At 43.6% G+C, this 19,859-nt stretch overlaps 1 protein-coding gene across 1 annotated transcript; it reads left to right on the top strand.

The window, feature by feature from the left end:
- The first annotated feature begins 608 nt into the window (after window positions 1–608).
- On the top strand, window positions 609–19,538 carry LOC111961580 (endothelial differentiation-related factor 1 homolog). Its single transcript, XM_023983961.1, has 5 exons — window positions 609–861; window positions 17,726–17,777; window positions 17,916–18,076; window positions 18,713–18,806; window positions 18,964–19,538. The coding sequence occupies exons 1-5, from the start codon at window positions 784–786 to the stop codon at window positions 19,023–19,025; spliced, it is 447 nt and encodes a 148-aa protein (XP_023839729.1). The 5' UTR covers window positions 609–783; the 3' UTR covers window positions 19,026–19,538.
- Window positions 19,539–19,859: the final 321 nt, after the last annotated feature.

The raw sequence follows: 19,859 nt of genomic DNA, 5'->3' as shown, positions 1-19,859 counted from the left end.
GCAATGAGTTACTGTATATATACACACATCATTGACTGGAACATGGACATTTCCTTGGTTCTCAGGCACTTTCTTTCCAACAGAAGAGGTCGCTGTAGCTCTATGGTATTTGCCTGTTAACGAGGTTGTTTTCAATAAAGTTTTGGAATTGGAAGACGCGTCGGTGGGTCACTGACGGGTGAGTCTTTACTATAAAGGTTAGGAGTATTCGATTATGCTGAGACGCGGGGCACCGGTCTATGACCCATGACGTGGACGGTCAAAAGCTGTAAGGGAAGAGCGCCCTTCTCAAATCGAACCGTAGTCTGCGCCGCTCGTTAATGTTGTCAACAAGGTGCATCGTTCAGAAACACATATTTTTTCCATAAAATATATATTTGAATTGTCAAACTAGTTTTCATTGGAAAGGCAGATAGAGTTATCAAAAGCAATCAATTTTGCATGTGAAAACGCAGAATACTACTCATTACTCCAAGTGATTAATTACGTCACTTATGTTTTGAACAGACTTCGTCGTGGGCTTTGAACGGCACTCGGCTCACGCCCGGGGCAGTCCGGTTCCAAAACGAATGCAAACTACTTTCACCCAGTTAAACTCCTCCCACCGGAGTAAAACCATAAACGAACCCTCTAAATGACTCCGTCGTTTGTCAGCGCAAGCGTAGCAAAGTAAGCCTTACGTCGCCCTACATTGTCAGCTATCGTTTCGATATCCCCGGCTGATAGGGTTATATTTGTATATACAGTTATTGTCGTAACGTTAAGGTAATAATCCCTGGGAAAATGGCAGAAAGCGACTGGGACACTGTAACTGTGTTGAGGAAGAAGGGTCCGACTGCTTCCCAGGCCAAATCTAAGCAGGTACAGTACGGTTAGTCAGCTAGCGTTAGCTATAGCAGCTAACATTAGCCAACATGTGAACATGCGGTTGAATCCAACCTCTGAGCGAGCCCATGTTGGCTACACACGGTCACTGCCTGCAGGCAACCTTACTAATATTATACATCTCGGGGGACAACCTTCTCGCTAATCTTTGGAATTTCCTGGTCGGTAAAACGATTGACGTAGACAGAAAACGACTGTTTACATCTTGCTAATCATTTGTCTAACGTCGATTAATTATATTTTTTATTCACTTTAGTTAAGGACCAAACATTGAAATCGGTTTAATTTTGAGTTAACCAGTTAAATGTAACTAAATGCAATCGAAATGTGAATCTGCATAATCCCCCATAATCCCCCATAATAATGATTTAGCTACACTCAGGGCCATAATAACTAGTAATGCTGCATACTCAAAGGGTGATCTCACCTTTCTGTTAAAAAAGGTTATTGCCGAGGTGTACTCACTTGCGCACACAACCAAGTAACGTTACACAGTACAAATTTGATAAATGTAATATCTTGTGTATTTCCTACAACAAAACTGTATGAATAAGGCTTGAAATATGCTTTCAAATATATACTAAACAAAAATATAAATGCAACATGAAGAGTAAACATGTTTTAATGAGCTGAAATAAGACATTTTTTTTACATCCCTGTTAGTGAGCATTCCTCCTTTGCTAAAATAATCCATCCACTTGACAGGTATGGCATATCAAGGAACTGATTAAACAGCATGATCATTACAAAAGTGCAGCTTGTGCTGGGGACAATAAAAGGCCACTCATATGTAGTTGTCACACAACACGATGTCTCAAATTGAGGGAGTGTGCAATTGGCATGCTGACTGCAGGAATGTCTACCAGAGCTGTTGCCAGAGAATTGAAGGTTAATTTCTCTACCATAATTCGTCTCAATGTCATTTTAGAGAATTGGCACTACCTCCAACTTGCCTCAGTCGCAAACCACGCGGAACCACACCAGGACCTCCATCCGGCGTCACCTGCAGAATCGGCTGGGGGGGGGGGTGTATTTATGTCTGCAATAAAGTCCTTTTGTGGGGGAAAACTCATTCTGATTGGCTGGGCCTGGCTCCGCAGTGGGTGGGTCTGGGTCCCAAGTGGGTAGGCCTATACCCTCCCAGGCCCGCCCATCCATGTGAAATCCATAGATTAGGGCCTAATTAATACATTTACATTTAAGTCATTTAGCAGACGCTCTTATCCAGAGCGACTTACAGATACATTTCCTTATATAAACTGTAACTCAGTACAATCTTTGAAATTGTTGCATGTAGCGTTTATATTTTTGTTCAGTGTAGTATAATCAAATTTATAAAAACTAAGATTCCACAACTGTAAAATACAGTTGTAAAATACAGTTGTATGTTTGGTGTTAGAGAAAAGGTGCATCTTTTCCGAAGGTCACTCTTGATCAAAACGTCTGCCCCCATTGCTGTGAATGTCTAATTACTCTAGCTTGGCTTCCTGATGTCGTTAGGAACTCGCCCTTCATCTCATATTAATCTTGTCCGTCTGAGTGTTTTCTGTTTTAAAATGAAAAATATTTTAGGTGAATGGCTATTAATCGATCTCTGAACGTGTAACCGTGAGGAAACCACTCTCTCCTGCTGCGCTATGATGTAATGATTGCAGGCATGTGCTTTGTCAGTGGCTGTGATGTAGGGTTCAGCCAGGAGTTTATGGACAGTCAGTCGGGAAAGCAAATGAAATGGGAGTAACATTCCAGCTTAATGTGGTTTCAGATTTTACATCCTAAGTCACACAGGCTCTGAAAATATACTGTCTTGGTGGAAACCAGAGCTATTTCTCACTGCAAGCCATTACAATCTACGGTGTCCACAGATCGATTTTATAAGCAAAAAAGTCGGCCAGAACCACGCAGGTCCTCTAAAAAGGGGACTTTGCATCTGAGAGTTTAATGGATGGAATGTTAGCATGAGTTTGGCTGCTGTGGTGATGGCAATTCCCCCCTGTTGAGGTGTTGCATTCATGGCAACTAGTTAACAACATATTTGAGTTAGTGTTAAAAATGGGCATGGAAGCTGATTGGCAATTAGAAACAGCTGGTGTTTGTTGAGTTGCTACATTAGGGAGCTGCTTTCAAGGCAATTAGTTAGCGGATGCATTCAAGACTAGTCGTCTTCTGAATTTGTTATTTCTTTCACTTTAAAAATTGACGGAGGTTGTTTTGAGTCGAGCAGTAACGCTCGCGCACACACAGTACCAGTCAAAGTTTGGACACCTACTCATTCAAGGGTATTTCTTTATTTGTACAATTTTCTACATTGTAGAATAATAGTGAAGACATCAACAATTAAATAACTGATATGGAATCTTGTAGTAACCAAAGTGTTAAACAAATCAAAATATATTTTATATTTGAGATTCTTCAAAGTAGCCACCCTTTGCCTTGATGACAGCTTTGCACACTCTAAGCATTCTCTCAACCAGCTTTGAGGAATGCTTTTCCAACAGTCTTGAAGGAGTTCCCACACATGCTGAGCACTTGTGGCTGCTTTTCCTTCACTCTGTGGTCCAACTCATCCCAAACCATCTTAACTGGGCTGAGGTCGGGTGCTTGTGGAGGCCAGGTCATCTGATGCAGCACTCCATATCTCCTTGGTCAAATTCTAAATAAATCAGCAAAGCACCATACCACCACCTCCATGCTTCACGGTGGGAACCACACATGCGGAGATCATCCGTTCACCTAATCTGCGCCTCACAAAGACACGGCGGTTGAAACCAAATATCTCTAATTTGGACTCATCAGACCATAGGACAGATTTCCACCGGTCTGTCCATTGCGTGTGTTTCTTGGCCCAAGCAAGTCTCTTCTTATTGGTGTCCTTTAGTAGTGGTTCCTTTGCAGCAATTTGACCATGAAGGCCTGATTCATGCAGTCTCCTCTGAACAGTTGATGTTGAGATGTGTCTGTTACTTGAACTCTGGTTTGGACTCCCGAGTGGCGCAGCGGTCTAAGGCACTGCATCTCAGTGCTTGAGGCGTCACTACAGACACCCTGGTTCGATTCCAGGCTGTATCACAACCGGCCGTGACTGGGACTCCCATATGGCGGCTCACAAATAGCCAGCCCAGCGTCGTCCAGCTTTGGCCGGTGTAGGCTGTCATTGTAAATAAGAATTTGTTACATCCATTGAGGATTACAATAGTTCTTCAATGTATTAGAAAAGTCTTTCCAGCTCTCTCCCTTTTGACAAGCACTCAGCATGAAAGGGAAAAATGTCATGCTCTGATCCAGTGGAAACGTCATAAAATCGGCCTACCTGATTACTTATCAATGCTTAACTTAAATAGGTTCCGGTACTCATTTTGGGTGCTGGTGCTGTTTTATATTTAGGTGCAGGTGCTCCACAATACTCTTGAGCTGAAGCATTAGAACATTTTGAGGTGCCGGTACTCAGCTACTGTGAACTCCTGACCTAGTCAAGGACTGCTTCTTATACCTTGCGCAAATAACCTACAGCTGGGTGTGTCACAATGGAAACTGAGGGCCCAGAATATTTTATGCAATGCTGCAAATTCGCTAGCACAAGCTTCATCCGGACCAAAGATAATAGTTGATACAATGTTTGAAGTTCGACTACACATGGCCTGTCTGCAACAATGTGATTTATAGAATATTTATATTTTCTACTTACATGGTTGGCAATTAGTTACTTTTTAGGTTTATTTTTCATTTGGATAGAATTGATTAACCACATGGCAATGATTGAGATATGAAGACATTATTATAAATTAAATAACTTTCACAAAAATGTGCATATTTAAACCTTAACTGGCACACAGATCGGGTAGAAATGGTAAGATAAATTGGCATTCCACATGAAAGGTGGCAGACTCGTGTAGCCTATTACCACCTACTTCAGGAGAGTAATGGCAGACTGCGACAGGAGGAGGAGAATAGTTGGGTCAGATTGTTTTTTGTTGGTTATCTAGATCTCTGGGGCCCTCGAGGCCTTTGTCTTATTTCATCAAAACTGTAAGCTTAAAGCATCAGGCAAACTCAATGCATATACAGTGGGGCAAAAAAGTATTTAGTCAGCCACCAATTGTGCAAGTTCTCCCACTTAAAAAGATGAGAGGGCTGTAATTTTCATCATGTGTACACTTCAACTATGACAGACAAAATGAGAAGGGAAAAAAATCAGAATCACATTGTAGGATTTTTTATGAATTTATTTGCAAATTATGGTGGAAAATAAGTATTTGGTCAATAACAAAAGTTTATCTCAATACTTTGTTATATACCTTTGTTGGCAATGACAGAGGTCAAACGTTTTCTGTAAGTCTTCACAAGGTTTTCACACACTGTTGCTGGTATTTTGGCCCATTCCCATGCAGATCTCCTCTAGAGCAGTGATGTTTTTGGGGCTGTTGCGGGCAACACGGACTTTCAACTCCCTCCAAAGAATTTCTATGGGGTTGAGATCTGGAGACTGGCTAGGCCACTCCAGGACCTTGAAGCTTCTTACGAAGCCACTCCTTCGTTGCCCGCGGAGGTGTGTTGGGTGCATTGTCATGCTGAAAGACCCAGCCACGTTTCATCTTCAATGCCCTTGCTGATGGAAGGAGGGTTCACTCAAAATCTCACGATACATGGCCCCATTCCTTCTTTCCTACACGGATCAGTCGTCCTGGTACCTTTGCAGAAAAACAGCCCCAAAGCATGATGTTTCCACCCCCATGCTTCACAGTAGTATGGTGTTCTTTGGATGCAACTCAGCATTCTTGTTCCTCCAAACACGACGAGTTGAGTTTTACCAAAAAGTTATATTTTGGTTTCATCTGACCATATTCATTCTCCCAATCTTCTTCTGGATCATCCAAATGCTCTCTAGCAAACTTCAGACGGGCCTGGACATGTACTGGCTTAAGCAGGGGACACGTCTGGCACTGCAGGATTTGAGTCCCTGGCGGCGTAGTGTGTTACTGATGGTAGGCTTTGTACTTTGGTCCCAGCTCTCTGCAGGTCATTCACTAGGTCCCCCCGTGTGGTTCTGGGATTTTTGCTCACCGTTCTTGTGATCATTTTGACCCCACGGGGTGAGATCTTGCGTGAGCCCCAGATCGAGGGAGCCCCAATGTCTTCCATTTCCTAATAATTGCACCCACAGTTGATTTCTTCAAACCAAGCTGCTTACCTATTGCATATTCAGTCTTCCCAGCCTGGTGCAGGTCTACAATTTTGTTTCTGGTGTCCTTTGACAGCTCTTTGGTCTTGGCCATAGTGGAGTTTGGAGTGTGACTGTTTGAGGTTGTGGACAGGTGTCTTTTATACTGATAAGATAACAAGTTCAAACAGGTGCCATTAATACAGGTAACAAGTGGAGGACAGAGGAGCCTCTTAAAGAGGAAGTTACAGGTCTGTGAGAGCCAGAAATCTTGCTTGTTTGTAGGTGACCAAATACTTATTTTCCACCATAATTTGCAAATAAATTCATTAAAAATCCTACAATGTGATTTTCTGGATTTTTTTCCCCTCATTTTGTCTGTCATAGTTGAAGTGTACCTATGATGAAAATTACAGGCCTCATCTTTTTAAGTGGGAGAACTTGCACAATTGGTGGCTGACTAAATACTTTTTTGCCCCACTGTAGTTGATTTTATTTAGTCACATAGGGTGTGACTATATATGGAAAAATACATGTAAAAAAAAAAAAAAAAATGGTCAAACGAACAGACTACTTTAGTTTTTTTTTGGCAGGGACAGCCCTAGTGCATATGTATGAATCTGTCACTTTTTTTTAAATCCAACATTGTAAATATAATCGATTTTATAAACTGGGTGTTTTGAGCCCTGAATTCTGATTGACTGACCGCCGTGGTATATCAGACCACATACCACGGGTATGACATTAAATTTTTTCTGCTCTTATAGAGTACCACAGTAGGAGTCTCAATACCCATAAAACCTAGCGGTCACACAGGGACATTTTTCCAACCGCTTTTCCCATAAGGGATTTTAGAAACTTAAAATAAGGGCTGTGTAGTGTAGGCTTACCCTAGCATTTTGATAAGTGTACATCTCTCTAGGACTTGGTGACTTGCCATGTAATTAAGTTTTTTAATAAACATTCAATTTATTCTAAGGTTACAAAACAATAACTTTTTCATAGCATGTTGGTCTTCAAATTTTTACTAACTGATAACTTAAACATCAGGGTTGGGCAACTTTGGTGGGGGCCACAAACACGGAACTCATGAGGCCCCCCCAATAACAGGCCAATATTCTTCATAGTTTAGCACATAAAACGTGGTAATTGCCTACAATGACTATAATCCATTGCGCATCTACTTTTCCGGTCTTTCTTTTACTCCTGCTACGGAAGAAAGAAAAATGCGTGATCGTGAGGGGATATAGAGAGCCGCGGTTGCTTTGCAAATTATCTCTTCCTGAAAATACATTATTTAAGTGATAGTTGGTATTCAGCAGTCTTAAAAGTATACTTTACTTTAAGAACTACAAAAGTGATTTTGTCAGACAGCATAGCCAGCAACTCTATAGAGATGACTTGGATTGAAATGTAAAACAAATGTACTCTACACAACTTAAATATTTTAATGTTACTAAGTGATAAGCAGTAGTGGGCAGTCACTACCATCATGGGACTTTTGTTTTATTCTGTTACAGCATTCAACCCAAATAAATTGAAACAACTTCAAAAAGCACTAATCGCTCAGCACTAGGCCCTTGCTTCCGGGAACCACTGAAGACCCCCGTATTCAGTCAGAAAGCTTGAAGAAGATGTCACCATCCAAGCCCATGTCACAGCATGCAGGGGCATGATAGAGAGATGACAAAATGCATTGTAGCTTTCATCACCAAAGCCATGTCCGCATTCACTGCACATGTTGCTGAACAATTCAACCCTTTTGTTAGTGTCTGATAGATGAAAATTCACATACAAATATTCAGTTCGTAAGCATTGACACTAATACCTCGAGTCCTGTGGTGAACGACTGCTGTGCAAGGTATTGGGCGACCACTTTCTTACCTGACCCATATTCACAAAGGGTCTTCCGAATAGTGATCTAGGACCAGCTCCCGCTTGTTAATGTAAACATTCATTGTGATCTAAAAGGCAAAACTGATCCTAAATCAGTGCTCCTACTCAGATGCTTTATATAGGGCCCTGGTCTGTTAGCATGCTTCTTTCTAGTGATCTATAGCCCTCATCTGAAATGCAACACCAACATGAATTAACCCAGTCAGTACAGTAACTTAGTTAACTAATGAAACACTCATGTAAATTTGCCAAATTATACCAAAACACAACCTGTTGCCAGTGGGGGAAAAAAGGTTAATTTTTCTTGCCAACTTTGTCACCAGTGCATCAAAACCGTCAGTGTTCACAATAGTCAGTCATATAGCTAGCAAATATATTGTTATTTTCTAGAAACCTAGCAACAGTCCACTTAGCTGGCTACGGTAGCGAACTCTGACTGATGGGAGTTGGCTAACGTTACATGACTTAACCCCCAGCAGTTTCAATCTAGCTAGCAGCATTTTTTATCAAATGGATAGCTATCCATTTGTTTTCTCCTCACATCTAAAGCTGCCTAATACAGCTTGCTAGTTTCTAGTAAAGTAGGATGAATAAGTCAGAAGCCAGCTAGCAATGCCAAGTTCATGCCTTTTACCAACAAAAATCATGGACACATATAAGAGACAATTACCTTTTAAGCAGATAATTTGTTTTATTCGAGACTTCAGGCCGGGGAGTAATAGCTACTTGTTTGTAGAACCAGCATCTTCACCAGATGTTGTCCCCAGTCAGCTCCAGAGTTTTTTTTTTTTTTTTTTTTTTTACCTCGAATGAGCGTCACAGGCTGCATCATGCTTACTAGCGCACGTGCTTCACACTTTATTCTTTGGCAGGCCCCCCCAAAAAAGCTTATTTTACAAGGGGGCTATATTCTATTTATTTTGGCAACATGGCCTTAAAAAACATTTAATGAGTTTAAGGACCAGACATTGAAATTGGTTTAGAATGAGGAACTGAAATGGATGTGAGAATGAGGGGAATGAGAATGGACCGGATGATGCCGAGGGCTGCAGATGAAGGATCCAGAGTTTGATCCTAGAGTAGGGTTGAGCGATATTTGGGGAGACCCCATCTACGATATGCAAATTCCAAATCTGGCACACATACCATCATGGCCAACTAATCATCCCAAGCTTCCAATTGCCCCCCCCCATAATAATTTTGCACTGTTAATGATTAGATCATTCCAGACTGCAATTTCTGCTTATTTATGATAGTCACATTCTCATTTAATAATCTTAGTATAGTGAAAAGGGCTTAGTTAATTCATTTAGACGCTACAAGCTTGGCACACCTGTATTTGGAGAGTTTCTCTCATTCTTCTCTGCAGATCCTCTCAAGCACTGTCTAGTTGGATGGGGAGCGTCGCTGCACAGCTATTTTCAGGTCTCTCCAGAGAAGTTCGATCAGGTTCTAGTCCGGGCTCTGGGTGGGCCACTCAAGGACATTCAGAGACGTCCTAAAGCAACTCCTGTGTTGTCTTGGCTGTGTGCTTAGTGTTGTTGTCCTGTTGGAAGGTGAGACTTTGCCCCAGTCTGAGAATCTGCTCCAGAGCTCTCAGGACTTCATCAAGGATCTCTGTACTTTGCTCTGTTCATCTTTCCCTCGATCCTGACTAGTTTCCCAGTCCCTGCCCCTGAAAAACATCCCCACAGCATGATGCTGCCACCGCCATGCTTCACCATAGGGATAGTGCCAGGTTTTCTCCCGACGTAATGCTTGGCATTCATGCAAAAGAGTTCAATCTTGGCTTGACCAGATAATCTTGTTTCTCATGGTCAGAGTCCTTTAGGTGCCTTTTGGCATACTCTAAGCGGACTGTCATGTGCCTTCTACTGAGTGGCTTTTGTCTGGCCACTCTATCATAAAGGCCTGATTGGTGGAGTGCTGCAGAGATGGTTGTCCTTCTGGAAGGTTCTCCCATCTCCACAGATGGAACTCGATAGCTCTGTCAGACTAACCATTGGGTTCTTGGTCACCTCCTTGACAAAAGCATTTATCCCCCGATTGCTCAGTTTGGATGGGCGGCCAGCTCTAGGAAGAGTCTTGGTGGTTCCAAACTTCTTCCATTTAAGAATGATGGAAACCACTGTGTTCCTGGGGACCTTCAATGCTGCAGAAATTATTTGGCATCCTTCCCCAGATCTGTGCCTCGTCACAATCCCGTCTTGGAGCGCTACGGACAATTCCTTTGATCTCACGGCTTGGTTTTTGCTCTGACGTGCACTGTTTTTGTATTTATTAGGGTTCCCCATCAGCGGCTTCCTTGGCAGCAGCTACTCTTCCTGGGGTCCAAACACGTTAAGGCACTTTATATTACATATAAAACAAAAGATAACGCTACATCATACTTTTATTACACCACTACTTATCTACAATACAACATGTATAATATTATGTGTGTGCTAGGGCTTGTGCTTGTATGAGTGTCTGTACCTTTGTCTCTTCAATCTCCGCTGCACCCATAAGGTACATTTTTATTAATTTAAAAAAAAATCTGATTGCTTGCATCAGTTACCTGATGTGGTATAGTTCCATGTAAACTCAGCAAAAAATAGAAACGTCCTCACTGTCAACTGCATTTATTTTCAGCAAACTTAACATGTGTATGAACATAACAAGATTCAACAACTGAGACATAAACTGAACAAGTTCCACAGACATGTGACTAACAAATTGAATGTGTCCCTGAACAAAGGGGGGGTCAAAATCAAGAGTAACAGTCAGTATCTGGTGTGGCCACCAGCTGCATTAACTACCAGATTTGCCAGTTTGTGCTGTGAGATTTTACCCCACTCTTCCACCAAGGCACCTGCAAGTTTCTGGACATTTTTGGGGGGAATGGCCCTGGCTCTAGCCCTCACCCTCCGATCCGACAGGTCCCAGACGTGCTCAGTGTGATTGAGATCCGGGCTCTTCGCTGACCATGGCAGAACACTGACATTCCTGTCTTGCAGGAAATTACGCACAGAAAGAGCAGTGTGGCTGGTGGCATTGTCATGCCCAGAGTTACCTCCATCTCTGGCGTATCTGATGTCCCTTGTGTCTCAGACTCCTTGGAGCGGGTGCTGCAGGTCGTGGTGGGCCCCCTTTACGTGCATTTAAGGTACTGCAGTGCAAGCTTGGCCGCCATAAGCCCATCCTTGGGCTCGTGCTCTCGGACCCAGGTTCGAATATCGTGTGGTAGAACTTGTAGAAGTTGCTCGGATGATGACCTCACCGATTTCGTCCTGTGTCTTCTCCGGTCTAACCCATCGTCGGTAGAGACCCTTGAGGCGGTGGTACGTCTCTGTCGGCGACTCACCCGGTGGCGTCGATGCAGCTCTGAAGCGTTGACGGTAGGTCTCTGGGGAGATGTCGAACTTCACCAGCAGCGCCTCCTTCAAGGCCTTGTAGACGTTGGACAGCCCCTCATCCATTGCTGTGTAAGCCTCTAAGGCCTTGCCCGTTAGCAATGGGACAAGCCTGCCGGCCCACTCTACTCCGGCCACTGCCACGTCTTGGCCATGCGCTCAAACCTCTGCAGGTAGTTTTCAATGTCCTCCCCCTGCTGGTATGAGGGCATCTTTGGCTCCTTCCTCAGGAATGCTGGAAGATGGATGTTAACACTGCTGGACTGGTCTCCTGGTGCTGGCCTCATTACTACTTGGGGAGCCTGCTGTGGAGTTGAAGTCCCTGCTGCGTCGAGCCTTTGTCGTCCTGGTGTTGGCAGACCCAATCTCGGGCTCTCACTGACGAGTTCCGCTTGGTGAGGAGCTGTGAGGATAGATTGGCGTAGGTCCCGTAACTCCTGCTTGAGGTCTTCGTCCCTCAAGGCAGGTGAAAAGTTGCTGGAAAAGGGCTACCATGGTTGGGTGTGGTTCTGGTCCCCGAACTGCTCCTTCAGTCAGCTGGTCTTTTATGGCTGTATCTGCTGGTTCAACCGGTAGCTCAAATGGTTCTGGTTGTGTTTGGCCCCTTGGTCGGGCTCCTAGTTTCTCATACTTGACCTCTTCTTCACCAGACGATTCCATGGTATTCCACCCCGTTTCAACTTCAGGTACTTTTTCTGGCAGTTGATGCTGCTGCTGATAACGTAATCCTGTACGCATTCCTTTAACTCTCGTTGGAATTCACTGATTTGCGGTGCGCCATCCCAACACTGCCACCATATATCACGTAGAGTAGGCCAGAAGGCTAAACTGGAAAACCTAACCTCTATCAAAATAAAAAGATGGCGAAGCCGCAAAAGTTATTCTGTGCAAGGGTGTTTATTTACAAAGTGATTCCGGAACAAAAACAACAGTACTGCCATCAAACATATACCTTATGGGCCAGCTAAAAACAATGCTACCCCATCCACAGCTCAATCCAAAATGCCTTCCCATGAACTGAAAGAGAGGCTCCTTTTGTAGGGCTAGCCCCTCCCCTCAGAACAATTAACCCTAATTAATTGAGCAATTACCTATACAAACCTACATTTTCCATTTAACTAAACATACTAAAGTATATACATTGCAACATGTTTTATGAAACAATATCACAATATAACATTTACAAAATTACATCACTACTGACAGTGTCTTTCAATATGCCCATTTTACATTAATGAGCCATTTGGGACAGGCACTACAAAGTCAGCCCAATTCCCTTAGCTCGGGTCCTTATCCAGCATACCCGGAAGCTACAGAGATGGAGAGAGAGAGAGGAACAGAACAAACAAATGCGCTCATCCACAACATCGATAAGTATAATAAATATTGCTTATATTAACTATGAACACTGACATAAGTGTGAAACGTATGTAGTAAGACAGAGAAGTTAACTTGTGTGTCGACCCACATTGTTAACTTATCTGATAACGGAGCAGGGAGGAGTGATGAATGTGTGCGTGCGTTAAAGTACCAAATGCTGCCCGCGGCCAGTGACGGACTTCTACGTCACAGTTGGGTAGAGGAAGAAACTGAGACCGCTCAAATCAGTGAGCCGATTGCCTAAGGTCACAGCTGTGAGTAACAGGCCGATCCGCAGCAGGCACATATAGCTGGCTGAGCGGATGTTGCCGAGAATAGAATGTGAGGCACTGCAGGGATGACTGTCACAGGACCAGTGGCGAAGATGGAGGTTGTCACTGGTGGAGAGGGTGGGTGTGTCACCATGAGAGCAGTGGTCACGGGCCAGCGGGGCCTGAGGTGGGGCGAGAGGACGGCAGTGGTAGAGGGTGAGCCACTGCACTGGGCCCGAGGTGAGGAGCGAGGTCGTCACTGGCAGATGGGTGAGCCGCTGCAGTGGTCACAGGGCCAGTGAGACCTAAGGGGAGGAGGGGGACGTCACTGGTAGAGAGAGGGGGTGAGCCGCTGCAATTGCAGCGGACATGGGGCAAGCGGGACCTGAAGGGGAGGAAGCACAGGCTAGGAGGCCAGAGTAAGAGTGGCCAGTATTGAATACTGAACAGAGGCAGTCGGTTCACTGAACTGGGACAGGGTCGCAGCTGGGAAGGGGAACCAGAGTCTGACAATATCGCAGGCAAGGTCTGTGAGATGGGAGGTTAGCGAAATCTGAGGGAAAAGAGGTCAACACTGGCAGATAGCGGGTGAGCTGCTGTTGGAGCAGTGGTCACGGGGCCAGTGAAACCTGAGGCGGGGAGCGAGCACAGGCAAGGTAGCCTGGAGGCCAGAGCAGGCAAAAAAAAAATCAGTTGCACCGCTGGTGAGAGGATGAGGTAGAGGAAGCAGTATGCTGGGCCAATTGTGCGCCGCCTCATGGGTCTCCCGGTCGCGGCCGGCTGCGACACAGCCCGGTATCAAACCCAGATCTGTAGTGATGCCGCTAGCACTGTGATGCAGTGCCTTAGACCGCTGCACCACTTGGGAGGTCTGTTTTTAAATAGACTTAAGTATCAAAGTAATTGATTCCATACTATAGTATCAAAAGTGTAAATAATTTCAAAGTATTAAAGCAAAGTAATTCAAAGTATTAAAGCAAAAAACATTATTTTTTTTTTTTTTTACATTTACAGATAGCCAGGGGCATGCTCCAACACTCGGACATAATTTACAAACAAAGCATGCATTTAGTGAGTCCACCAGATAAGGCTGTAGGGATGGTACCATTTTATTGTCCTGCTAAGCATTCAGAATAAGTAAAGTTAAATTTTCTTTAGTACAATTTGTCAAATATAAATAGTAAAGTACAGATATGTAGTACTTTCAAGTATTTTTACTTAAGTACTTTACCACTGAGTAGAGGTTAGTGAATGAGACTTGATGGGAGCAGGTGAGAGATTCAACAAAAGATTAGTGATGTTACCTTTGATACCGGCAAGCCAAGGCATGCATCGAAATTCCTAAGCAGTTTACTTTGAAGCATTGTGCCGATGCTTGTATCACTATCAGAAGCAGCTTTATTTTGTCTAACTTCCACCTGACTGGTTTGGTATTGGTTTCAGTAGAAGATAGGCTACCCTGCGCACGCACTACGGCCTGTGCAACATCTATAAGTTGGCACTACACTGTGGATCAAAGCCTCAAGTAATGAACCTGTTTGTGACAATTGGCTGGAAATGCTCAATGCGTCAGGAAGCTTATTTTCCCCATCATTACAATTAACTTGCTCAGCAAAACTTTATAAGGCTAGCATTGCACAGTGTCACGCAACATGCACTGCAGAACAAAGAGGAATGTTAGTTCGGTCATATTTTAAGTAGGATGGCAGTGGCGATTTAAGGAAAGTGACAGGTGTGTGGAGGCTGAATAGCAATGAGTTGCAGCTGATACTTGTTGAGGACCTGCGTTCAAGGCAGCTAGTGTAAATGTTGCAAACAGGTGTGGAGGCTGAATTAGTAGCAGCTGGTGCGTGTTGGGTTGCTAGGGAGCTGTGTTCAAGACAACTAGTTAGTGGTTGCATTCAAGCTGACAGGAAGAGGTAAGAGAGGCCCATCTGTCTCCCTACAGCAGGTGCTGTTTTTTTTGCCCACAAAGCAAGGGCTTTTGGATGGAGGTCAATGACTAATTTGGTCAACAACAAAGAATAATGGTTATTGATGACGTGAGGTTTATTGATTGAAGAGAAGTTTCGTAATGCTTAGGTTGTTACGAGCGTACTGATATAGTTGTAACGCGTGTGCCCAAGAAGGTAAAGGTAACCTGCCTAAATGACTATTGCCCCGTAGCACTCATGTCAGTAGACATGAAGTGCTTTAATAAGGCTGGTCATGGCTCACATCAACACCATCATCCCGGAAACCTTAGACCCACTCTAATTCGCATACTGCCCCAACAGATCCACATATGAGGCAATCTCAATCGCACTCCACACTGCCCTTTCCCACCTGGACAAAAGCAACACCTACAGTTGAAGTCGGAAGTTTACATACATCTTGCCAAATACATTTAAACTCAGTTTTTCACAATTCCTGACATTTAATCCTTGTAAAAAATCCCTGTTTTAGGTCAGTTAGAATCACCACTTTATTTTAAGAATATGAAATGTCAGAATAATAGTAGAGTGATTTATTTCAGCTTCTATTTCTTTCATCACATTCCCAGTGGGTCAGACGTTTACATACACTCAATTAGTATTTGGTAGCATTGCCTTAAACAATTTAAACTTGGGTCTAACATTTTGGGTAGCCTTCCACAAGCTTCCCACAATAAACTGGGTGAATTTTGGCCCATTCCTCCTGACAGAGCTGGTGTAACTGAGTCAGGTTTGTGGGCCTCCTTGCTCGCACACGCTTCTTCAGTTCTGCCCACTAAGTTTCTATAGGATTGAGGTCAGGGCTTTGTGATGGCCACTCCAATACCTTGACTTTGTTGTCCTTAAGCTATTTTGCCACAACTTTGGAAGTATGGTTGGGGTCATTGTCCATTTGGAAGACCCATTTGCGACCAAGCTTAAACTTCCTGACTGATGTCTTGAGATGTTGCTTTAATATATCCACATAATTTTCCTCATGTTGCCTCCTCTATTTTGTGAAGTGCATCAGTCCCTCCTGCAGCAAAGCACCCCCACAACATGATGCTGCCACCCCCATGCTTCACGGTTGGGACGGTGTTCATCGGCTTGCAAGCCTCCCCTTTTTTCCTCCAAACATAACGATGGTCATTATGGCCAAACAGTTCTTTTTTTGTTTCATCAGACCAGAGGACATTTCTCCAAAAAGTACGATCTTTGTCCCKATGTGCAGTTGCAAACCGTAGTCTGGCTTTTTTATGGRGGTTTTGGAGCAGTGGCTTCTTCCTTGCTGAGCGGCCTTTCAGGTTATGTCGTTATAGGACTTGTTTTACTGTGGATATAGATACTTTTGTAACTGTTTCCTCCAGCATCTTCATAAGGTCCTTTGCTGCTGTTCCGGGATTGATTTGCACTTTTCGCACCAAAGTACGTTCATCTCTAGGAGACAGAACGCATCTCCTTCCTGAGCGGTATGATGGCTGCGTGGTCCCATGGTGTTCATACGTACGTACTATTGTTTGTACAGATGAACGTGGTACCTTCAGGCATTTGGAAATTGCTCCCAAGGATGAACCAGACTTGTGGAGGTCTACAATTCTTTTTCTGAGGTCTTGGCTGATTTCTTTAGAATTTCCCATGATCTCAGGCAAAGAGGCACTGAGTTTGAAGGTAGGCCTTGAAATACATCCACAGGTACACCTCCAATTGACTCAAATGATGTCAATTAGCCTATCAGAAGCTTCTAAAGCCATGACATCATTTTCTGGAATTTCCAAGCTGTTTAAAGGCACAGTCAACTTAGTGTATGTAAACTTCTGATCCACTGGATTTGTGAAACAGTGAAATAATCTGTCTGTAAACGATTGTTGGAAGAATTACGTGTGTCATGCACAAAGTAGATGTCCTAACCGACTTACCAAAACTATAGTTTGTTAACAAGAAATTTGTGGAGTGATTGAAAAACGAGTTTTAATGACTCCAACCTAAGTGTACGTAAACTTCCGACTTCAACTGTATGTGAGAATGCTGTTCATTGACTACAGCTCAGCGTTCAACACCATAGTGCCCACAAAGCTCATCACTAAGCTAAGGTCCCTGGGACTAAACGCCTCCGTCTGCAACTGGATCCTGGACTTCCTGACGGCCGCCCCCAGATGGTAAGGGTAGGTAACAACACATCCGCCACGCTGATCCTCAACACAGGGGCACCTCGGGGGTGCGTGCTTAGTCCCCTCCTGTACTCCCTGTTCACCAACGACTGCGTGGCCAAGCACGACCATTAAGTTTGCGGACGACACAACAGTGTCACTGATCACTGACAATGATGAGAGAGCCTATAGGGAGGAGGTCAGAGACCTGGCAGTGTGGTGCCAGGATAACAACCTCTCCCTCAACGTGAGCAAGACATTGGAGATGATCGTGGACTACAGGAAAAGGCGGGCCAAACAGGCCCCCATTAACATCGACGAGGCTGTAGTGGAGCGGGTCGAGAGTTTCAAGTTCCTTGGTGATGTGGACACCATCATGGTCCAAACACACCAAGACAGTTGTGAAGAGGGCACCGCAACACCTTTTCCCCCTCACGAGACTGAAAAGATTTGGCATGTGTCCCCAGATCCTCAAAGTTCTCTCCTGAATTTTTGTTAATTAACACCATTTAAAAACGTTTGTTTTTGTAGCTGGCCTGTGTTTGGATTCTGTGTTGTATCCGCCTCCTGGCCTGGACTACTCATCATCTATACTAGCTAAATGTATCCCTTTGTTATGGAATGGTATAGTAAAGTGTTGAATAATGTACTATGTTATCTCTAGGCTATCACAGCTGCACAGAGACGTGGAGAAGACCTCGATACTACCAAGAAATGTAAGCCTTTATTATAAATAGCAATTCAAGTGCAATCCACCATCTCCCCTACTTGGTCTGGAACATGATGCATTGATTTCTGAATGAAATTATGCTATGGCTTGTTTACTAACCACGCCAATTCATCTGTGTCCACAGGGTCTGCAGGGCAGAACAAGCAGCACCTGGTGACCAAGAACACCGCCAAGCTGGACCGGGAGACAGAGGAGCTGCAGCACCTGAGGGTCTCCCTGGAGGTGGGAAAGGTTATCCAGCAGGGCCGCCAGAACAGCGGCCTCACCCAGAAAGATCTGGCCACTGTGAGTAAAGCTGCTGCAGACCCACATGACTCATTAGGACAGTGGTATTAAACTTTTTTCAGTGAGGATCTCAATTTTTCGGACCCAATGTTTTTCGCAATAACGTTTTGTGACCACCCCACCCCAAATATTATGACACAACCTTAAAATTGGTACATTTTAGATTTTTTCATTAACAAATAACCCTCAATTCATTACATTTTAATCCCTTATCAAAATGAAAAGAAACCAATAAATATATACATACAATAATCCGTACTATTCATATGTATTCATTTTTTATTTTTTTGGGGGGGGGGGGCCCACTGCAGTTCCCCTCGACTTTGAATACCACAGCATAAGGACATTGCATTTCTGTAGTCAGAATTTCTGTGGCTTACTCTCCTCGTCTCCTCTACATCTGTACTTAATTGAAAACACAGGGTAGGTGAAAACAATGTCCAATACATTCACATCTGTACAGCTGTAGGTGAGGAGAGGAGGACACTTTCGAGATGTATCTAATCATGTGTATATGTAGCTTAAATGAGATTGCCTCTGATGACTGACACTTCAACAGTTTTTGACTGTAGGTCTAAATATTATGTTTTTAGGTTACTGATTTCTTCTGATGTCTCTCTTGGCTTTGACTTTCAGAAAATTAATGAGAAGCCTCAGGTCATTGCAGACTATGAGTGTGGAAAAGCAATTCCCAACAATCAGGTCATGGGCAAAATTGAGAGGGCAATCGGTGAGTGGAATCTGGGACAGACTGTCACTGACATTGTTAATAATCAACCCCTATGTTTTATCATGTTTCCGAGTAGCATAATGCCACCTTATTCATCAGTACTTTTCATTTTACCATTGGTCCTTGTTTGTCTGACGTCAAACATTTTTGTTCTCAGGTTTGAAGCTGCGCGGGAAAGATATTGGACTGCCTCTGGAGGCAAAACCCAAGAAGAAATGAGGACAAAGCCTCGAAATCAGCCCCCCCTTCCCCCTGTCCCCCATCTCTATCCCCACCTTCCTACTCCCGCTATGACCCTGCCTCCCTTAACTCTCCTAACCCCCTTCTCTCTCCTATCACCCTCCTCTACCTGGGCTGATCTCCACCTGTGTCCTGCTACAGGACCTGGTGATCCACCACGTTGCAAGCTGCATATACTGACAAATCATCACAAATTACTTCTTATAATCAATGAATAAACGACTGAATGCATTGCAAAACTTGCTAACCAAAAGTGCTCTGAAATGGAAAAAATTCTTTAACATTTTTGGGGGATTGTTGAAACAGACAAGGTGAATTTTACCATGGCCATGTGCATTGACTCTAACATACATTTTTTTCGGAACATGTTCTTTTTTATCCATTTTGAAAGTGCTTGATTGCAGCCTTTTCACACACTTTGCGTCACTATGATATGGACATGTCCTACTGCTGTAGCTTGGTTTTGATCTTCAAATAAAGTTTGACAGTTTACTTGTGTGTCATCTGTTGGTAATTTTGAAGAAAACATAACACATTCTTTTTTTACCCCCTTTTTCTCCCCAATTTCGTTGTATCCAATTGTTAGTAGTTACTGTCTTGTCTCATCGCTACAACTCCCGTACGGGCTCGGGAGAGACGGAGGTCGAAAAATAATTGAGGAGGTGATTTTCTTTTTTTTTTTATAAAGACGAAAATCACCAGGAATTCAACTAAAGATTAGTTTAATTTAGGAAATTTGTTCCAAATATTCCCACAAATGGGAAGAAAAATATGCTTTTGGTCATGTAGTGTGTGGACACCTGCTCGTCGAAC

This window comes from Salvelinus sp. IW2-2015, linkage group LG4q.1:29 (assembly GCF_002910315.2).
Source record: "Salvelinus sp. IW2-2015 linkage group LG4q.1:29, ASM291031v2, whole genome shotgun sequence".
NCBI classification, from domain to species: Eukaryota; Metazoa; Chordata; class Actinopteri; order Salmoniformes; family Salmonidae; genus Salvelinus; species Salvelinus sp. IW2-2015.
Note: the sequence above shows the minus strand (reverse complement) of the source record. Positions and strands in the feature narration are given on the sequence as shown.

Excerpts from the sequence above, each read along its gene's own strand:
- LOC111961580 (XM_023983961.1), top strand. The coding sequence starts at position 784 with ATGGCAGAAAGCGACTGGGACACTGTAACTGTGTTGAGGAAGAAGGGT. Across the intron at positions 17,778-17,915 it reads CCTCGATACTACCAAGAAAT|GGTCTGCAGGGCAGAACAAG; the intron begins GTAAGCCTTTAT and ends CTGTGTCCACAG. Across the intron at positions 18,077-18,712 it reads CCCAGAAAGATCTGGCCACT|AAAATTAATGAGAAGCCTCA; the intron begins GTGAGTAAAGCT and ends TTTGACTTTCAG.